The 16,030-nt window shown below is 24.4% G+C and overlaps 1 protein-coding gene across 1 annotated transcript in view; it reads left to right on the forward strand.

The window, feature by feature from the left end:
• LOC129981282 (glycine--tRNA ligase-like) overlaps positions 1–16,030 on the forward strand; it is a 17,337-nt gene continuing 1,307 nt past the window's right edge. The window contains exons 1-16 of the mRNA XM_056092055.1: positions 1–292; positions 1,205–1,306; positions 1,729–1,831; positions 2,389–2,530; positions 5,172–5,260; positions 5,416–5,492; positions 5,969–6,114; positions 7,662–7,811; positions 8,420–8,582; positions 9,404–9,568; positions 10,646–10,752; positions 11,239–11,385; positions 12,141–12,226; positions 13,281–13,390; positions 13,480–13,573; positions 14,467–14,654. Of these exons, the coding sequence (XP_055948030.1) occupies positions 38–292; positions 1,205–1,306; positions 1,729–1,831; positions 2,389–2,530; positions 5,172–5,260; positions 5,416–5,492; positions 5,969–6,114; positions 7,662–7,811; positions 8,420–8,582; positions 9,404–9,568; positions 10,646–10,752; positions 11,239–11,385; positions 12,141–12,226; positions 13,281–13,390; positions 13,480–13,573; positions 14,467–14,654 (2,124 nt within the window). The 5' untranslated portion in view covers positions 1–37. The remainder of the gene's footprint in view (positions 293–1,204; positions 1,307–1,728; positions 1,832–2,388; positions 2,531–5,171; positions 5,261–5,415; positions 5,493–5,968; positions 6,115–7,661; positions 7,812–8,419; positions 8,583–9,403; positions 9,569–10,645; positions 10,753–11,238; positions 11,386–12,140; positions 12,227–13,280; positions 13,391–13,479; positions 13,574–14,466; positions 14,655–16,030) is intronic.

Genomic DNA, 16,030 nt, shown 5'->3' on the forward strand with positions numbered 1-16,030 from the left:
ATTTTTATGTTTGTGTTTGCTTCCGTCAAAGGTTTGCATGCGGATGGTCTTTTTCAGGTCACGATCAGGTATAATTAGTTTGTTGTCGGTGCTCTTCAATTCTGACCACGTACGCATATGTTATAGACCTGCTTTCATTGCACTAAATCCATATAGCACCGATCGTCGTCGACTACCTGATAACTGGGGCAAGAAAAGATTGCAAAAGTATAAACTACATTACATCAGAAACATGGAAGATCCTAAGATTCAAAGCATACTTCAGCCTTTTCGTATAGCTGTCAAAGAGCAGGTAAGATTGCAAGTATTTTTTTTTTTTTTTGTAAATTCTTGCTTCTAAAATAAGTTAGTTTAATGAAGATTAAATTAAGTTTAACGCATTAGTTAAATAAGCATAAAATTGTGTATACATTTTTCGAGTAAATTTTTTTGACTTTGGGAAGTGTTAATATTTTCAGATTTTTTCAGTTAGTAAATTGTTACATTCTATCTAATTTTAATTATAATACCCTGATATATATTTATCGTGTCTTTCATTTTTTATATCTGCGATGGGTAAGACAGTTGATTTACTAAACTTTTTAAATAATTTGAATTGATTCAATATATTTGTGAATTTTAAGAACAAATTGATAACTGTATTTATTGAAATTATAAAATTTGAAAGAAATAATTTTTTTTCTGCAACATTTTATAATCTATAATTTTTATAAAATTATATATATATAATATTCATATTCTTATATTTCATATGTTTATTTTCGTATATTTTTTATTCATCTTTTTCTCATTCTTGAATTATTTTTAATTTTTCTTGAAAAATTTATTTATAATTTGAAATGTTTCTGATGTAATGATATTTCAAACTCTATAAAGCCAAAGAGAGCAGTGTGATTAAATATAATTATACCACCATCAAACTTAAAAGTAATCTTTTCTGATTTAAAAAAAAATCACCTATAACTATAAAAGAATCTCCTACAATTATATATATATTTCAATGACAAATGTGTGAATGCAATTTAATTAATTTGAATTTAATTGTTGGTAGATATGGACTTTAAGAAGATACATCTAATGATTTTGAAAATATTGGAAATTAAAAAAAAATATTTGTAATAGTGGTTGATTTGTGTTACAAAGAAACTAATATATTGTGAATGATAAATTATTAAAATAATGACTCATTTACTCTTGTTTTCAGGGAGATCTAGTTCGGCAATTAAAGGAAAGTGGAGCCCCAGAGTTAGATGTAAAGAAAGCTGTAAATGAATTAAAAGCAAGGAAGAAGATTCTTGAAGATAAGGTATTTGCTTCTTGTGCTTTCTATTTAAAATTCCCTTTTTTTTTTCTTCTAATTTCACAGTTAAAGCATAAAATCACATTGAAACTATTTAAGGTTTTTTTCTATATGTTCAGTTATGAATGTATAATTGCATGAAATTTCTAATTTTGCATTCTTTTATCTTATGAAAAGGAAACATGATTTTCTGTAGATGACTTTTGTTCTGATACATCAATAATTTTTACTTGTCTATAAATATACCATATTGCTATTTATTTTTCATAAGTTTTTGTTTTTATTTATTTATTATCTGCTAAATTCATTTGTTTTAAAAATATTTTTTTCGAATATTGATTTTATTGATGGTTTTTTAAAATTTTTATTGCATCCAATAAATAAGGTTTTGTGTCAGTTAAAGATTATAAATTTTTTTATCTCTTTAGGAAGTAGAATTAGCTCCACCAGAGATTGGATTTGATCGTGCTCGCATGGAAGATTTACTTAAACGACGTTTCTATTATGATCAGTCTTTTGCAATTTATGGTGGCAAGTATCTTTTATAAATTTTCTATTTAACTCAATAAAGAAAATGTTTTAATGCTTATAAGCAAAATGAGAGATAATATAAATGTAATTTTTGAAAATTCATTTCAAATAGAATGCTTAGCATTGAATAGTAATAATATTTTTTTCTATTTCATTTGATTAATTTATATTGGTATCCACTATTTAAAAACAATTTAAATCTAAATTTGAACCTTTAAATTTTTTAAAATTGTCAACCCCGCATTTCAAATTTTGGAAGCATCTTTTTTTTTCTTCTTTTAATCTTATTTTTATGAGTGTGCATCTGTGTATTAAATAGTAAATTATGAAGTGAAGTAGCATAAGCTGTGAAAAAATATTACTGAAAAATTATTCATAATTGGACAAACATTTTGTAAATTAAAAAAAAAAAAAAAATATTTACCAAATTTGCATCTTTTAATTTATTTTATTATAGATGTCCCAAATATCTTTTGCAGCAATTACATTGAAAAATAATTTTTTAAATTAGATGCTTTTAATAAATTTTGTAATAGAATAAAGGAATTTTATTATAGGTGTTACTGGGCAGTTTGATTTTGGACCTATGGGTTGTGCAATGAAAAACAACATTCTTAATCTTTGGAGGTCTCATTTTATCTTGGAAGAGCAGATGTTGGAAGTAGACTGCACCATTCTTACTCCTGAAAATGTCTTAAAGTATGGAAGAAAGATGTTGTTTCAATCTTTGATATCACATTGTATATTATGGTTGCAAACATCATTGATTAATTTAATATTTATAATTTGATTGCCAAAATCATAAATTAAAGTTTATACATTTCTTTTGCATGCTTCTTTTTATCACAATTCTGATTCTTCTGTAACAATTGAAATGATAAATTGTTTCATATCATATGTGTAATATGCTACAAACTACAAAGATATTTAATTATGCATTTTTTTTTCTTCTGAATTTTCAATTATATGCTGCGAACCACTCAAATTTTCCATTATACAACAATTTCTCCCTTTCTAAAATTTATAAATTTTCTACCTCAATTGTTATTTATCCATTCTTTTTTATGGTAAAGATTTTCATGACATTGAACTTTTATTCATTGATAGATTAATAGAAGTCAAATTGTCTTATGCTCATTTAATCTATGATAAGAAAGAATGTTCTGAAGTTCACTTTTCTTTAAAAGTAAAGGAGCTTCACTGATTTTTTTTTAAAGAATATTTATTGATTCATAGTATTGTACTTGATACTCATATATAATTCTGTACATTAAACAGTGAATTTTCTAAAAATTAAATTGCATATGTATGAACTTATACAATAAAGAATGTATAATTAGTGCTCAAAATATACATTAAAGGTTGGATTTTTTTTTCCTTCATGTAAGCAATCTTTTGTAATGCATATTACTATTTCAATACTATTTTAAAATGATTGCTTCTAAATGAATTTGAACGATAAGCATTTAATTAAAAATAATCAAAAGTTGTTTAGTAAATAAATAAAGAATTAAAGTTAACTTAGTTTTAATGTTAATTGAAGATATCTATATATCTTGGTTATTTGCAAAATATTGCTACTCTGGTGTTTCTATAATATGCTGGATATTTTTTAATTATTGGCTTTCTTCCTAATGGTCTTAATGATTTATAGAACATTCAAATGCCACAGATAATCCATTATGTAATTATAAGCTCTATATTCTTTTCGTGTTTCTACTGTGTGTAAATAATGGATTTAATTTATCATGATCTTACTGATTAATTAATAATATTCATTGATATTTCATATACATTATTAATAGTACTGAAATAATTGCTGTTTTATAATATAGATAATTGTTTTAGAAAGTGATTTACATTTTATAATTTTTTGAAAATGCTTAGTTCATCTAAATTTTTTAATATATAGAAAATTACAAATTGCCACTTTATTGATGCACAGCATAGTTTTTATTTCTAGTCATAGTGACATCATAGAAAAAAATCCTTGAAATTAAACATTAAAAAAATCCTTGCATAGATTATTAATTGCTGCTGTTTGAAACTGAATTCTTTTTAAGTATATGAACTGCTTCTAATTACATTAAGATTGTATTAAAGAATAGTTAACAAAGCATTATAGTGCACCTTATTTTTTCTATACTATCAACTTTAGTTATTGAATATAGTTTTCATGAAATCTACTTTTAAATGCCAATTTCTCTTCTAATTCATTACAATATAATTTCATTCTAAATAATCTTAAACAAATAACTATTCTTCATATAGTTTTTAAGGTATATGGTAAATTTTTCAAAAGCACCTTTTATTCTCTATATCAATGTCTTCTTTGTTTTTTGATGTGTACTAAATTTATTTCTGTTTTATATATATATATATATATATATATATATAAGTAACCAATCTAAAGTAAGAAAAAGTTTGAAAACGAAACTAAAATGAAAACGAAACAAAACAGTTTCGCAATCGCAACTAAAATTTATTACCTATTTAAACTAAAACCAAAAAGGAACTTCATAGTATTTAGAGAGCGCAATTGCAGCTACTTCTAAAACACAGATGAATTGATACAAAAGTATTAGAATCAAGTTAATAGGAAAAACAAAAATCAAATAAAAATTAAACCAAAAAAATTATTAAAAAAATATTAAAAAAAGAATCCGGCCTGAAGGTATTAAACAAGGTATGGTTTGGAATTAATCCTTTGGCTTAAATAAAAATAGAACTTTACTTGCATATTGGATCACTCAATAGATGGCGCTGGGTGCCTACCTCTGTTTACATAATTTACCGTTAACTTTTTTAAAAACAGGAAATCACAATCGATTGTTTAAAGCTTCCTTGACTGTTGGATGGTATGTCCTGGCTTTTTTCGTTTTTAATTTTAATTTTAATGCTGTTTTTGTTTTTTTGTTATTGTTTTTATTGTATTTTTACTTTGTTGTGGTTCTTTTTTTCTAATTTGTTATTTTGTATTTCCTTTCTGTTAAAATGGTATATCTCTTGAGCATAATTTCAGGGGATTTTCGGGTCACGAGGAATCATTATTAGACAAAGTCTGTATGTCCTCACAGAAAAAATCCCTTTATTTGAATCCCTGCCTGAGGGTGACCCTTGAAAAAGTCTTCAGGCCGGATTCTTTTTATAATAATTTTTTTGGTTTAATTTTTATTTGATTTTTGTTTTTCCTATTAACTTGATTCTAATACTTTTGTGTATATATATATATATATATATATATATATATATATATATATATATATATATATATTGTTTTTAATTTGTATAGTTCTAAATGTTCTGTTAAGATTTCGATACAGTACTCTTTTTTTTATAGAGCATCTGGCCATGTTGATAGATTTGCAGATCTCATGGTTAAAGATCTGAAAAATGGTGAATGTTTTAGACTTGATCATTTAATAAAAGGTTAGTATGATAAAATTGAGATTTATACTATCATCTATGTTTTCTATGTTTTTTTTATTATTAGTTTACCTTTTGCTGAACTTAATTAATTGAATTTTTATCATGACTATTTATTTTTATTGTATAGCTTTATATTGTGTCCTGTTTTTCTTCAGCTCACTTAGAAAAGTTAATGACTGAAAAAAATGTGACTCCTCAACAAATTGCTGAATATGAAGATATTATAGTAAAGGTAAATCATATAGTCATTTCACAATTTATTGTACTGCATTCTGAGTTTATTATGCCATTAAAAATGTTATGCGCTTATAATTTTTGAGAAGTAAAGTTGTACTTTTACGATACATTCTTTAATTTCTTAAAGTTGATTTTTATTTAAAAATTGCTGTCAATTAAAAAAGAGAAATATTGGTGCATATTCTAATTTTATGAATAATTTAAAACCTGTTAAAAAATTTGCATGCAAAGTAAATTAATTTATTAGGAAAAAAACACATTTATTTTTGCAGTTAAAATGGAAAGCTATTTAATAATTTTAGGTTAATGTAAATATGATTATTTTGAGGAATTTTCCTTCATTCATCTTATACTTTTCTGTGTTAAGTAGCATGTTATATTTTGAAAATACATTTTGTTCTACTTGAAACAAGTTGCTATCAAGTGAAAAAAAAAAATTATAGTTTTGATGTTTACTATTTGTTTATATAGTTAGATGGGTATTCCAAGGAAGAAATGAATGCCATTCTCAGGAAGTTTGATATGAAATCTCCCAACACAGGCAATGATTTATCTGATGCTTTGGAATTTAATCTCATGTTCAGCACTTCTATTGGTCCAACAGGAAACTTAAAAGGGTACAAAAAATTATTTTGATTAAATAAATCCCTAATTAAATAAACATAATAGTATTATATGAATTTTAAAATTCAGTTTCTTCAATTTATTGTTTCAGTTACAGTTGTTCCTTAATATTTGACAAATATATAGCTCTTTTTCCTTTTAACATTCTTCATGAATGAAATCAATTATCTGACAGTTACAAGCTATTTTTTTTCAATGTTTGAAAGACTAATCTTTTGACTGAGGAATGAAAATAAACAATATGTACAATTGTGATTGAACTTACTACTTTGTTTTATTTATAGTTACTTACTCTTTTATTTTAGCAGTTGATCATCAATTAACTGAGACTTTTAAAATGTTCCAAGTAATAGTTTTTTTTTAAGACTGATTATGAAAAATTGTGCATGCCAGGAGAGCATTATTATACAAACAAACAAAAAAATCAATGATATTAAAATTACATGTATTTTGTTTCACATATTGTATAAATGTGTAAATTTTAGGAAAAGAAATCCAAAATTTCTTTTTGTTTCATAGTGAAGACTTTTTTATACAGCTAAATTTAGGAGGTGTTTTAAACGCAAAATTGAACAGAATGATGCTCTTCTTGAACTATTAACTAAGCACGTCACAGTCTTTTTTTTTTTTTCCCCTCTCTTTTCTTTTCAAGATGATGAGAAATTTCCTCTATGGATAGTCATGATTGTTCCTTGTCATCAGTGACACTGGCAATGGTTTTATAATCTGTCAATATGTGATAATGTTTCTATGTACTATAATAGTAATGAGTGATTTGCTTGTTTTAAAGCCAGGTACTTATATTTCATTTATAGAAACTAGGGATTTTATTATCAATTTCTTCTAGTGCAAACCAATTTTGTTAATATTGTTGATGGGTTTTTTTTTTGTGTGTGTGTGTGTGTGTGTGTCCCATTTTAACAATCTTGCTTTTTTTTTTTTTTTTTTTTTTTGTCTTTTTTAACTTTTTCAAATTTTTATTCTTATATTTAAAACACATAAGCTAGTAGGTGGTCAGTTAAAATCAATATTCCCTTTTAGTTTCTTGTTAATTTCAATAAGCTTTCCTATTATCACAAGCCTGAATGTATCATGCATAAATTGCAAAATCCTGTTTTTTGGACATTTTCATAATTTTTCTATGCTAACTTCTATCCTCATTAGAAAAAGTATTCCTTTTAATGTCAAATATTGTTGCATTGCTAACTTCTTATTCCTTGGCTAAAAGCTTGATCTTCTACCATTATTCTTCAATTGGGGCTATTATTCTATAAGAGAATAATGCATTTATGTTTAGATTCCATTGTGAATTGTATAATTGCATCGTAATCTATTAGAAGCAAAGTCACATGCCTCTGATTTGAGATTTGTCGCATAGATTTGTTGACAAGAGAAGAAAAGTTGCTGTTTATTGATATTTGGATTTATCAATATTTAGATAATAGGTGCTCTGTTATATTAGATTTGATAAAAGGTGTATACTAAACATTTTATATCATTATAGTTTTCTTAATATTGTATGTTCTCTAATTGATTTCAGTTTTCTTCGTCCAGAAACAGCTCAGGGTATTTTTGTTAATTTTAAACGCTTATTACAATTTAACCAAGGACGCCTCCCATTTGCTGCTGCACAAATTGGAAATTCTTTTCGAAATGAAATCTCTCCAAGAACTGGGCTTATCAGAGTAAGGTAAGTTTTCTAATTCTTTGAATAATAGTTCTTTCACAATCTTAGTTTGAATATCTTTATTGTGTTTTTAATTACCTTTTTCTCTGTCATTTAGTTGTTATTAATTCTTTATAGCAAGATTTATAAACTCTTTGTGTACCATTTTGTTGACTTGATTTGATTTACTTTCATGTAAAACAAATTGTCATGTTCTGACACAAAGAAATTTCACTATAGCAGAAAGAAAAAGATTTTTTTTTTCCTTTAAAGTTATTAACATTTCAAATAGTTTATTATTGTGATCAACTTCAATATATATTTTCAAGATACACTTTCAATTCCAACAATTAAATTTCAAAAATGAATAAACTGTGAATTTTAACATGTAATGAATCATTGTCTGAAAAATATTTTATTCTTTCAGTCTGAAGAAAGTGTACAAATCATTATGAATTAGTTGCTGTGAAACTGAAAATTAAGCTATGGGAAAATTTAATTTTTTTGTTTTTAGGAGTGATGAACATGTGAGGGGAAAAAAAAGTAACTAAGGTTTTTATCTTCAGGCTGAAAAGTATAAATATTTGTAAAAGTACCATATTTGAAATATTTGTAAAATTTTATTTTTGTAGAGAATTTACTATGGCAGAAATTGAGCATTTTGTGGATCCACGTTCTAAGAATCATCCTAAATTCAAACAAGTGAAAGATTTGAAACTTACATTATATTCTGCTTGCAATCAGATGAATGGAGAGTCAGCTTTTGTCTCTACCATTGGAGATGCTGTTCAAAAGGCTAGTATTATTTTGCATCAAAAGTTGCTTCCCACTGAACAATAAATATAGTATCAGAATAAATTTAATTCAGATAAAGTAATTAAAATATTGTGTAATAAAGATAAACGTCATTGAATTGCATACATAAATGCTTCATACAGATTAGTGCAGTTAACTAAGTTTTATTTGTAACTTTAATTTTGAATAAAATAAGCTTACATAAATCAAAACCTAAGTACTTTTTTTATTGCAAATTCTTCCACAAATTTTTAATAACCACTTAAATTTTGAATATATATATATATATATATATATATATATATATATATATATATATATATATATATATATATATATATATATATATATATATATATATATATATATATATATATTTGATTCATGCATATTTTATTTCTGACCTCATCCCTTCAAAAATTGATCTCTGATTGCCATCATTACTAAATATTCTGGATTTATATGAATGATCTTGTTAATTGTAATTTTTATTTTATTTTCTGTAATTACTTTTATCTGTAAAGATATATATCTTTACAATAAGATGGCTAGAAAAACACATCTTAAAGCTCTTTCTTTAATTTATATTAGTAATTATATTTCAACAATTTAAATATATTTTAAGGTTGCTTCTCTGTATAATTCTTTATAGATTAGATATTCAAAATAAATCATTGACATATCTATTACTTTGAGAAACATTTATTATTTTTCATGTACAGAAAACAAAATATTTTTCAATTAACAAAACATTAACCAGAAGAAAGCTTGTGTTTTGTTTTCTAATATTGAGATGAGAATAGTTACTTTTAATTTTGCAGGGCATTGTGGCTAATGAGACATTAGGATATTTCATGGCTCGTATTTACCAGTTTTTAGTCATGGTTGGTGTAAATTCTGATAAGCTTCGATTCCGACAACATATGTCAAATGAAATGGCTCATTATGCGACTGATTGTTGGGATGCAGAGATTAAAACATCTTATGTGAGTGTTGATAACATTATTTTATTTTGTATATTTCAGTTTACATAAATTGCTTTTCTTTTCTATGATATTTTTTTAAAAAAATGTTTTAATTTTTTTATTAGTTTTATTGTTTAAGAAAATTTATTAGATCATGAAATTGTAATTTTTTTGGAATATTTATTGCTGAATATATTGCATATTATATATATTTAAATTTATTGAATATTTCTTCTTCTTTTCTATGTGTATTGGATAATCTTATATTAACATTAATAAAAGATAAAAATTATAAAGATTTTTGTTCTTTTTATTAATTACCTATATCCCCACCAAAAAGTCTTAAATTAAATTGCCACATGTAAATAATACATTCTTTGATAGCCATGACTGTATTTTCTTGAAATGAGTGATATAATTTGAATTTATCCTTCTGCATTTCAACATTAGTTTTGTTTGAATTTGCATTCAGGAATATTTCTTAGATATTATTTTTTAACATTTTAAGAATTGTATTAAAAATCATTATTGTCTACATTTTATTGATGTAAAGAATTTTTTTAAAAATTTATTTTCACTTAATATTGTTTTGAAAATTTATAGTGTTGATAGAAATTAAATATTATATACCGATTTGAATTCAAATAAAAAAAATTTAGAAGCATCTTTGAAAGTTCTCTTTTTACTGATTTCAAATATTTTTATTTGCTGCTATATTCAACATATTTTTAAGTTTGATTCTCTTATAATTTTTAAGTATTTAAAAGGATATTATATTTAAGCAGAGTCTTGCTGCTAAAATTTTAGGAAATGGCAACATATATCACTATTAATATTAATTGTGATTCACTCATATTAAGTATATAAGCTTAAGGAATATCTCACAAGGTCTAAGTATACAAGTATTACAAGACAAATTTTGAGTATAAGTTCCAATAAACAGGTAAATAAGAAATGTTCAAACTTTTCAGTATTTTTAAATATTAGCGTTCCTATCTTGTTTTAGATGTCTAGGAACATTCATTTCGATTTCTTCTAGATTATATTTTGATTAATGATTTGTCTTCTGCAATATTTTCTCATTCCATTTTCTTTCAGGGTTGGGTGGAATGTGTAGGATGTGCTGATAGATCCTGTTTTGATTTAAGTCAACATACCAAAGCAACTGGGGTGAAGCTAAATGCTGAAGGACAACTTAAAGAACCAATATCCTTTATTTTCATATTCATAATATAAACAATGGACATGATTGATATTAATGACATATATTAATTATAAGGTTAATTTCTAACAGAATTAGCAATGAAAGTTTTTAATTATTTAATATTATTTATGATTTATTTAAATTTAAATATTACATTTTTGTTTTGTTACTGATGCATGGGAAAAGGTTTGACATTTTTCATCCCATTTGTAAATTTTATGCATAAAATTAAATATAGCAATGTCTATTGTAACTCATATTCTAATCATGCAATTATAATAGTTATTTATTATAAAATTGATTCTTTTCTAACATGATATTGAAGCCAATCTTAATTCAAAATAAAACTTAAATAAATGTCTTGTTTCCCCTTATTTTAAAGTCATGTTTAATTTGTATTTTATCTTAATTTTTTTCTAGATTTCTGTTAACAATGTTAAATATCTTGATAAAATTCTGTTTTGGTAATTTCTTTAATTGTAAATTAAAAGACTGTGCAGGTCACAGAACTTCAACCCCAAATGGCCAAGATTGGAAAGTCTTTTAAAAAAGATGCAAAAGAAATTACTAGAGTGTTGAAAGAACTTGATGAAGAAAGTATAGCTTCTCTAGAAAAAGAAATGGAATCTAAAGGGTTTGTAACCTACAAGCTATCATTTTGAAAATTGAAAGATATTTTAATTTTTCATTTGCTTTATAGAATTGTAAATTAAATTTGAAAATAATGAATGTAGCTTTAAAATTACTTAAAAAAAATATAATATTCTATTTTTTAAGTTTATTCCATATGTTTCATATTTAAACATATAAATACGTACCTTGCTATGAAATGAATGTATCTATGGCTGTATTGAAAGCCTGTAAAAGATGTTTTAATGCAATCTGTTTTCTTTGTAAATATGCTCTTTCCTTCCTAATTTTTACTTTAATACCTTGAATTTCATAAAATTCAATATCTAATTCTTTGCTTAAATTGTTGCTTTATTTTACTAAACAGAAAATTTGCAAGAATTGTTTCAAATTTTGATGAAAAAATGTTTTTAGATACATGAGAATAAATAAAAATTACTGTAAACTTCGAAAAATTATCAGTTGTCTTCCTGAATTTATAATTTGTCTGGCCTTTCATCAATAACATTTTTTTTATATATCAAACCTGACACAAAGAAAACTAATACAAAATTTAAAACTAATTTTTGAAATAAACAAACAGAACAACAACCTCAATTTATATATATATACATATAACATGCTTTTGAATTTTTACCGTTATACCATTGCTTTTTTGCATAATGGTTTTAGTTGGATTTTTAAGCATTTAAACTATTGAGTCCTGTGAATTTTTCTCCTCTGTAAATAATTATTAATCAGTTCTTTCTTTTTTTATAGAGAATATACTCTTTCTGTAAATGGTAATGATTTTGTCATTTCAAAAGATATGGTGAATATCAACCGAAGTCAAAAGACTGTGCATGGTAAGTTAATGAAATTAGCATTTTGTCACAAAGTTATAGTTGTGTAAAGGTAAATTTTTTTATATTTAGTTTTTGAGAGGGGAAAAAAATGTAATGCTTATAAAAGTCAATAACTTATAGTTGGATATTACATATTTCTTTTAGTAAACATACAAAAATATTTATTGTAATAAAAATATACTTTTAAAAAAATTATTTATGAAAGAAAAACATATTGTTGCTAGGGTGCAAAATTAATGAATATTTTTCTGCGTAAATATAAAATGATAGAATATCATCTTGTTGAATAATGGAGTTTTCTTCAAGGAATCATCTTTCAATTATGTGATATTTTATTAAGTATATAACATACTGAGCATTTCACTCTTTTTTTTATGCATATTATAAAAAAAGAAGATTTTATATTCAAAAAAATATCTTATTGAAAGTCCTAAGATTGTTATGTAGTGTTAAAATGCAAGCAGTAATTAAATATCAAAAATATGATTTTAAAGCCAGTAGAAATTTGGTAAGTTTAATACTTTGCCAATTAGTGGTTACATGCAGACAGATAATTCTTTTAATTTATCTAGCTTCATCTACAAAGGATTAAAAAATGAAAATTTAGATAATAATGCTGAAAATTAAGAGATGAAATTGTAATATTAATATTTCAGTAATAATCATTTCAGGCTTAATTATGTCTTATAAAATTGGCTTTGGTGTTATCTTTAGAATATGCTCTTTAATTTGTTTCGATTCTGAATAACTTGTGTGCGTGTATTTAGCATTTCTACAGAGACTCAAAGTTTTATTAGTAATTTAATTCTATACATATTTATTATATTCATGATTACTATAGATCTATTATACAAGCAAGCTTGATAATTTATTGTGTACACTGTATTCTCATTATTTGAAATTTACTGATTATGCTTTAACAAAGAAAATTTTCTGTCCGCCACAGTTTAATCAATAAATGCTTAAAAATAGTTTACTAAAATAAAATCCGTTATAAAACTAATTAGTTATGCAGTTTCATTTATAAAAACATATTTTTTTCTGCATATTTAAGTGGAGGAAATAATACCAGCTGTTATTGAACCATCTTTTGGTATTGGTCGCATCATGTATGCTATTTGGGAGCACAGCTTCAGAGTGAGAGATGGAGATGAAATGAGAACGGTATTTACTTAATCTATAATTAAATCAATTGCCATATTTGAGGGGTTTTTTTATACTTGTTATTATTATAATTACTTTTGTCATTTTAGTATTTCGCTTTACCAGCAGTCGTTGCCCCTCTGAAGTGTTCAGTTCTGCCTCTGAGTGGACATCCAGACTTTGCACCTTTTGTGTCAACATTATGTAAGAAAAATCTGTAGTAGTTAATTAAATTATTTGTTTTATTTCTTTCAAAAAAATAATTTAGCTTTCATTTTATTGTAAAAGTAACTTAACATTCTCTGAAGTTTCTTTATAAAAACATTAAGAAATATGTGATGAATTTGAAGAATCCACCTATGAATTTTACAGTTATAATATTTTAATTTGGTAGTTGTATGGTTTTAATATTTGACGTTTTTACAATTAACAATATTTAAAATTCAATTTTGGAATGCATTAATTCCATAATTAATTAAATTTGTTTAAGAATGAAAAAAATAAATAAATAACAAATAGAAAACTAATATTTTTTTTCTTAATTTATTTGAATATAAAAAAGGGAAATATAATGAAACATTTTGTGTTTAAACATTTAAATTTAGTTATTGAATTAAAATTGTCATTTCAGCTTGGAGCAAGAATGTATTTAATTAACTTAAATATAAGAAAGCCTGAGTTTATATTTATATATATATATATATATAATATTGTAAAAGCAACTTAGAAAAAAACTTTATTTATGGTATGATAAGAGATTGCATGGTGTGAGCATTAAATATGATTTCTTAAAAATATTTAAATATCTAATAAATATTATATAATTTTTGAAAAATTTAATTTCACATTTTTAACATACAGTTGTGTTCTGATATCTGTTACTTCACATCACAATTCTCTCTGTGTTTTATATATTAATGGTTTTATATTAATAGAAGATTACATAAAATAATTATTGATAAAAATATATTTTATCTGACTCTTATATGAAGTTGTTTTTAATAAAGAATATTTTTTCCATAATATGCACAAGTAGCAATTTTCTGTTTATGATAATTAGAGGAAGTAAAATTTATAAATTATTTGTCTACATGCAGCACAAGATCTAACTAAACATGAGATTTCCCATCGTGTGGATGATAGTAGTGGATCTATTGGACGTCGTTATACTCGTACTGATGAAATAGCCATTCCATTTGGTATTACTGTGGATTTTGACTCTTTAAAAGAGCCCCACTCTGTTACCTTAAGAGAACGAGATTCCATGGAGCAAATACGAGTGCCTGTGAGTATATTTTTAATTTAAAAAAATCTAGAAAATAGAAAGAAAGAGCTTTTATAAAATTCCCTGATAATAAAATGATATTTCTAAACATAGTTTATTAATGTTAATTATCAGCAAATTAAATTTACAGGCTTGAAGCAACTTTAACATAAGAGAATTTGCTTGAAACTTATGGGATTCATAATTTAAAGATTATTCTAGAATACTTATCCAATATTAAAAAAATAGAACATAAGCAATAAATAACAGTTAGAGTTAAATTGATTGTTCTTGTATTTGTGTACGAGAACCAGGATTTCAAGCCAAAGACAAATAGGTTTGCGTTTTGATATTCAATATAGATAACTTGTAAAGTTTCTTTATGGTTCCTTGTAAAAAAATCGGTATAAATTAACATTTAGATAATAATTAAGAAAAATCTCTTACATGTCTTAATGCAAAACTTTAAAAAAAAAAAAAGTGTATTCTTCTGCTTTATTTTAAGGCATTGTAAAATTAGATTTATGTCCATTTAGATTGTGAATCATCTATTCTTGTTATTCTTCATTAGTTATAAGTTTATCCATCAAAACATATCATGATATAATAGGGCAGAGGAATAATACTACTTACTAGATAATTAAACAGATGAATGAGTAGTGTAAAAAGGTATAGTTGAATCTCTCTTGAAGAACATTTTACAGGACTCTTAATTCTAAATTTTGTTAGAAATTTGGATTTATATTTTGGCAATGAAATAGCAAATGATACTAATTAAAAACTTAATATCTTTAGAAACGTTTGGTAATTTTGTAGTATATAAGTAGTTATATAATATTATGAATATGTTGACTACAACCCAGTTTAATAAAATAATTTTTGTGAGCACGAATGAGAAAGGATGGAAGGCACGTGAAAGAGATTAATGTGATGTTTAAGTATATGTTTTTAAAAATGCAAATTTAATACATAATTTTTGTGCTTCTTATTTAAATATGCTGACTTAGACTGTAAATAAACCAAATTAAATAGATATTAAGTTCATTAATCTCCTCCATTAACCTTTTTAAAATTCATATAATAATATTTTTTACATGTTTTTGTGCAGAAACAGGTACCACTAGCACATTAGGATTTTATCAATCTCAATAGAATTCATAATTGCTTTTTAATAATTTAAAATAAAAATTTAATTCTAACATACTAATTCATATACAGAACTAAATTTATTGCTAATGAAGGATGGTACGAATAGATATCCCGATAGCTAATTGAATAGTGACAAATTTTGATCTTATATAATGAAAAAGAAACGATTTTCCTTGTTTTTTTTTTGTTTTTTTTTTCTCTTAGAACCTGATTTTAAAATATTTAAAATGCTCCTTTGAGATATACTA

The sequence above is a fragment of the Argiope bruennichi genome, chromosome 8, assembly GCF_947563725.1.
Source record: "Argiope bruennichi chromosome 8, qqArgBrue1.1, whole genome shotgun sequence".
Classification (NCBI taxonomy): Eukaryota; Metazoa; Arthropoda; class Arachnida; order Araneae; family Araneidae; genus Argiope; species Argiope bruennichi.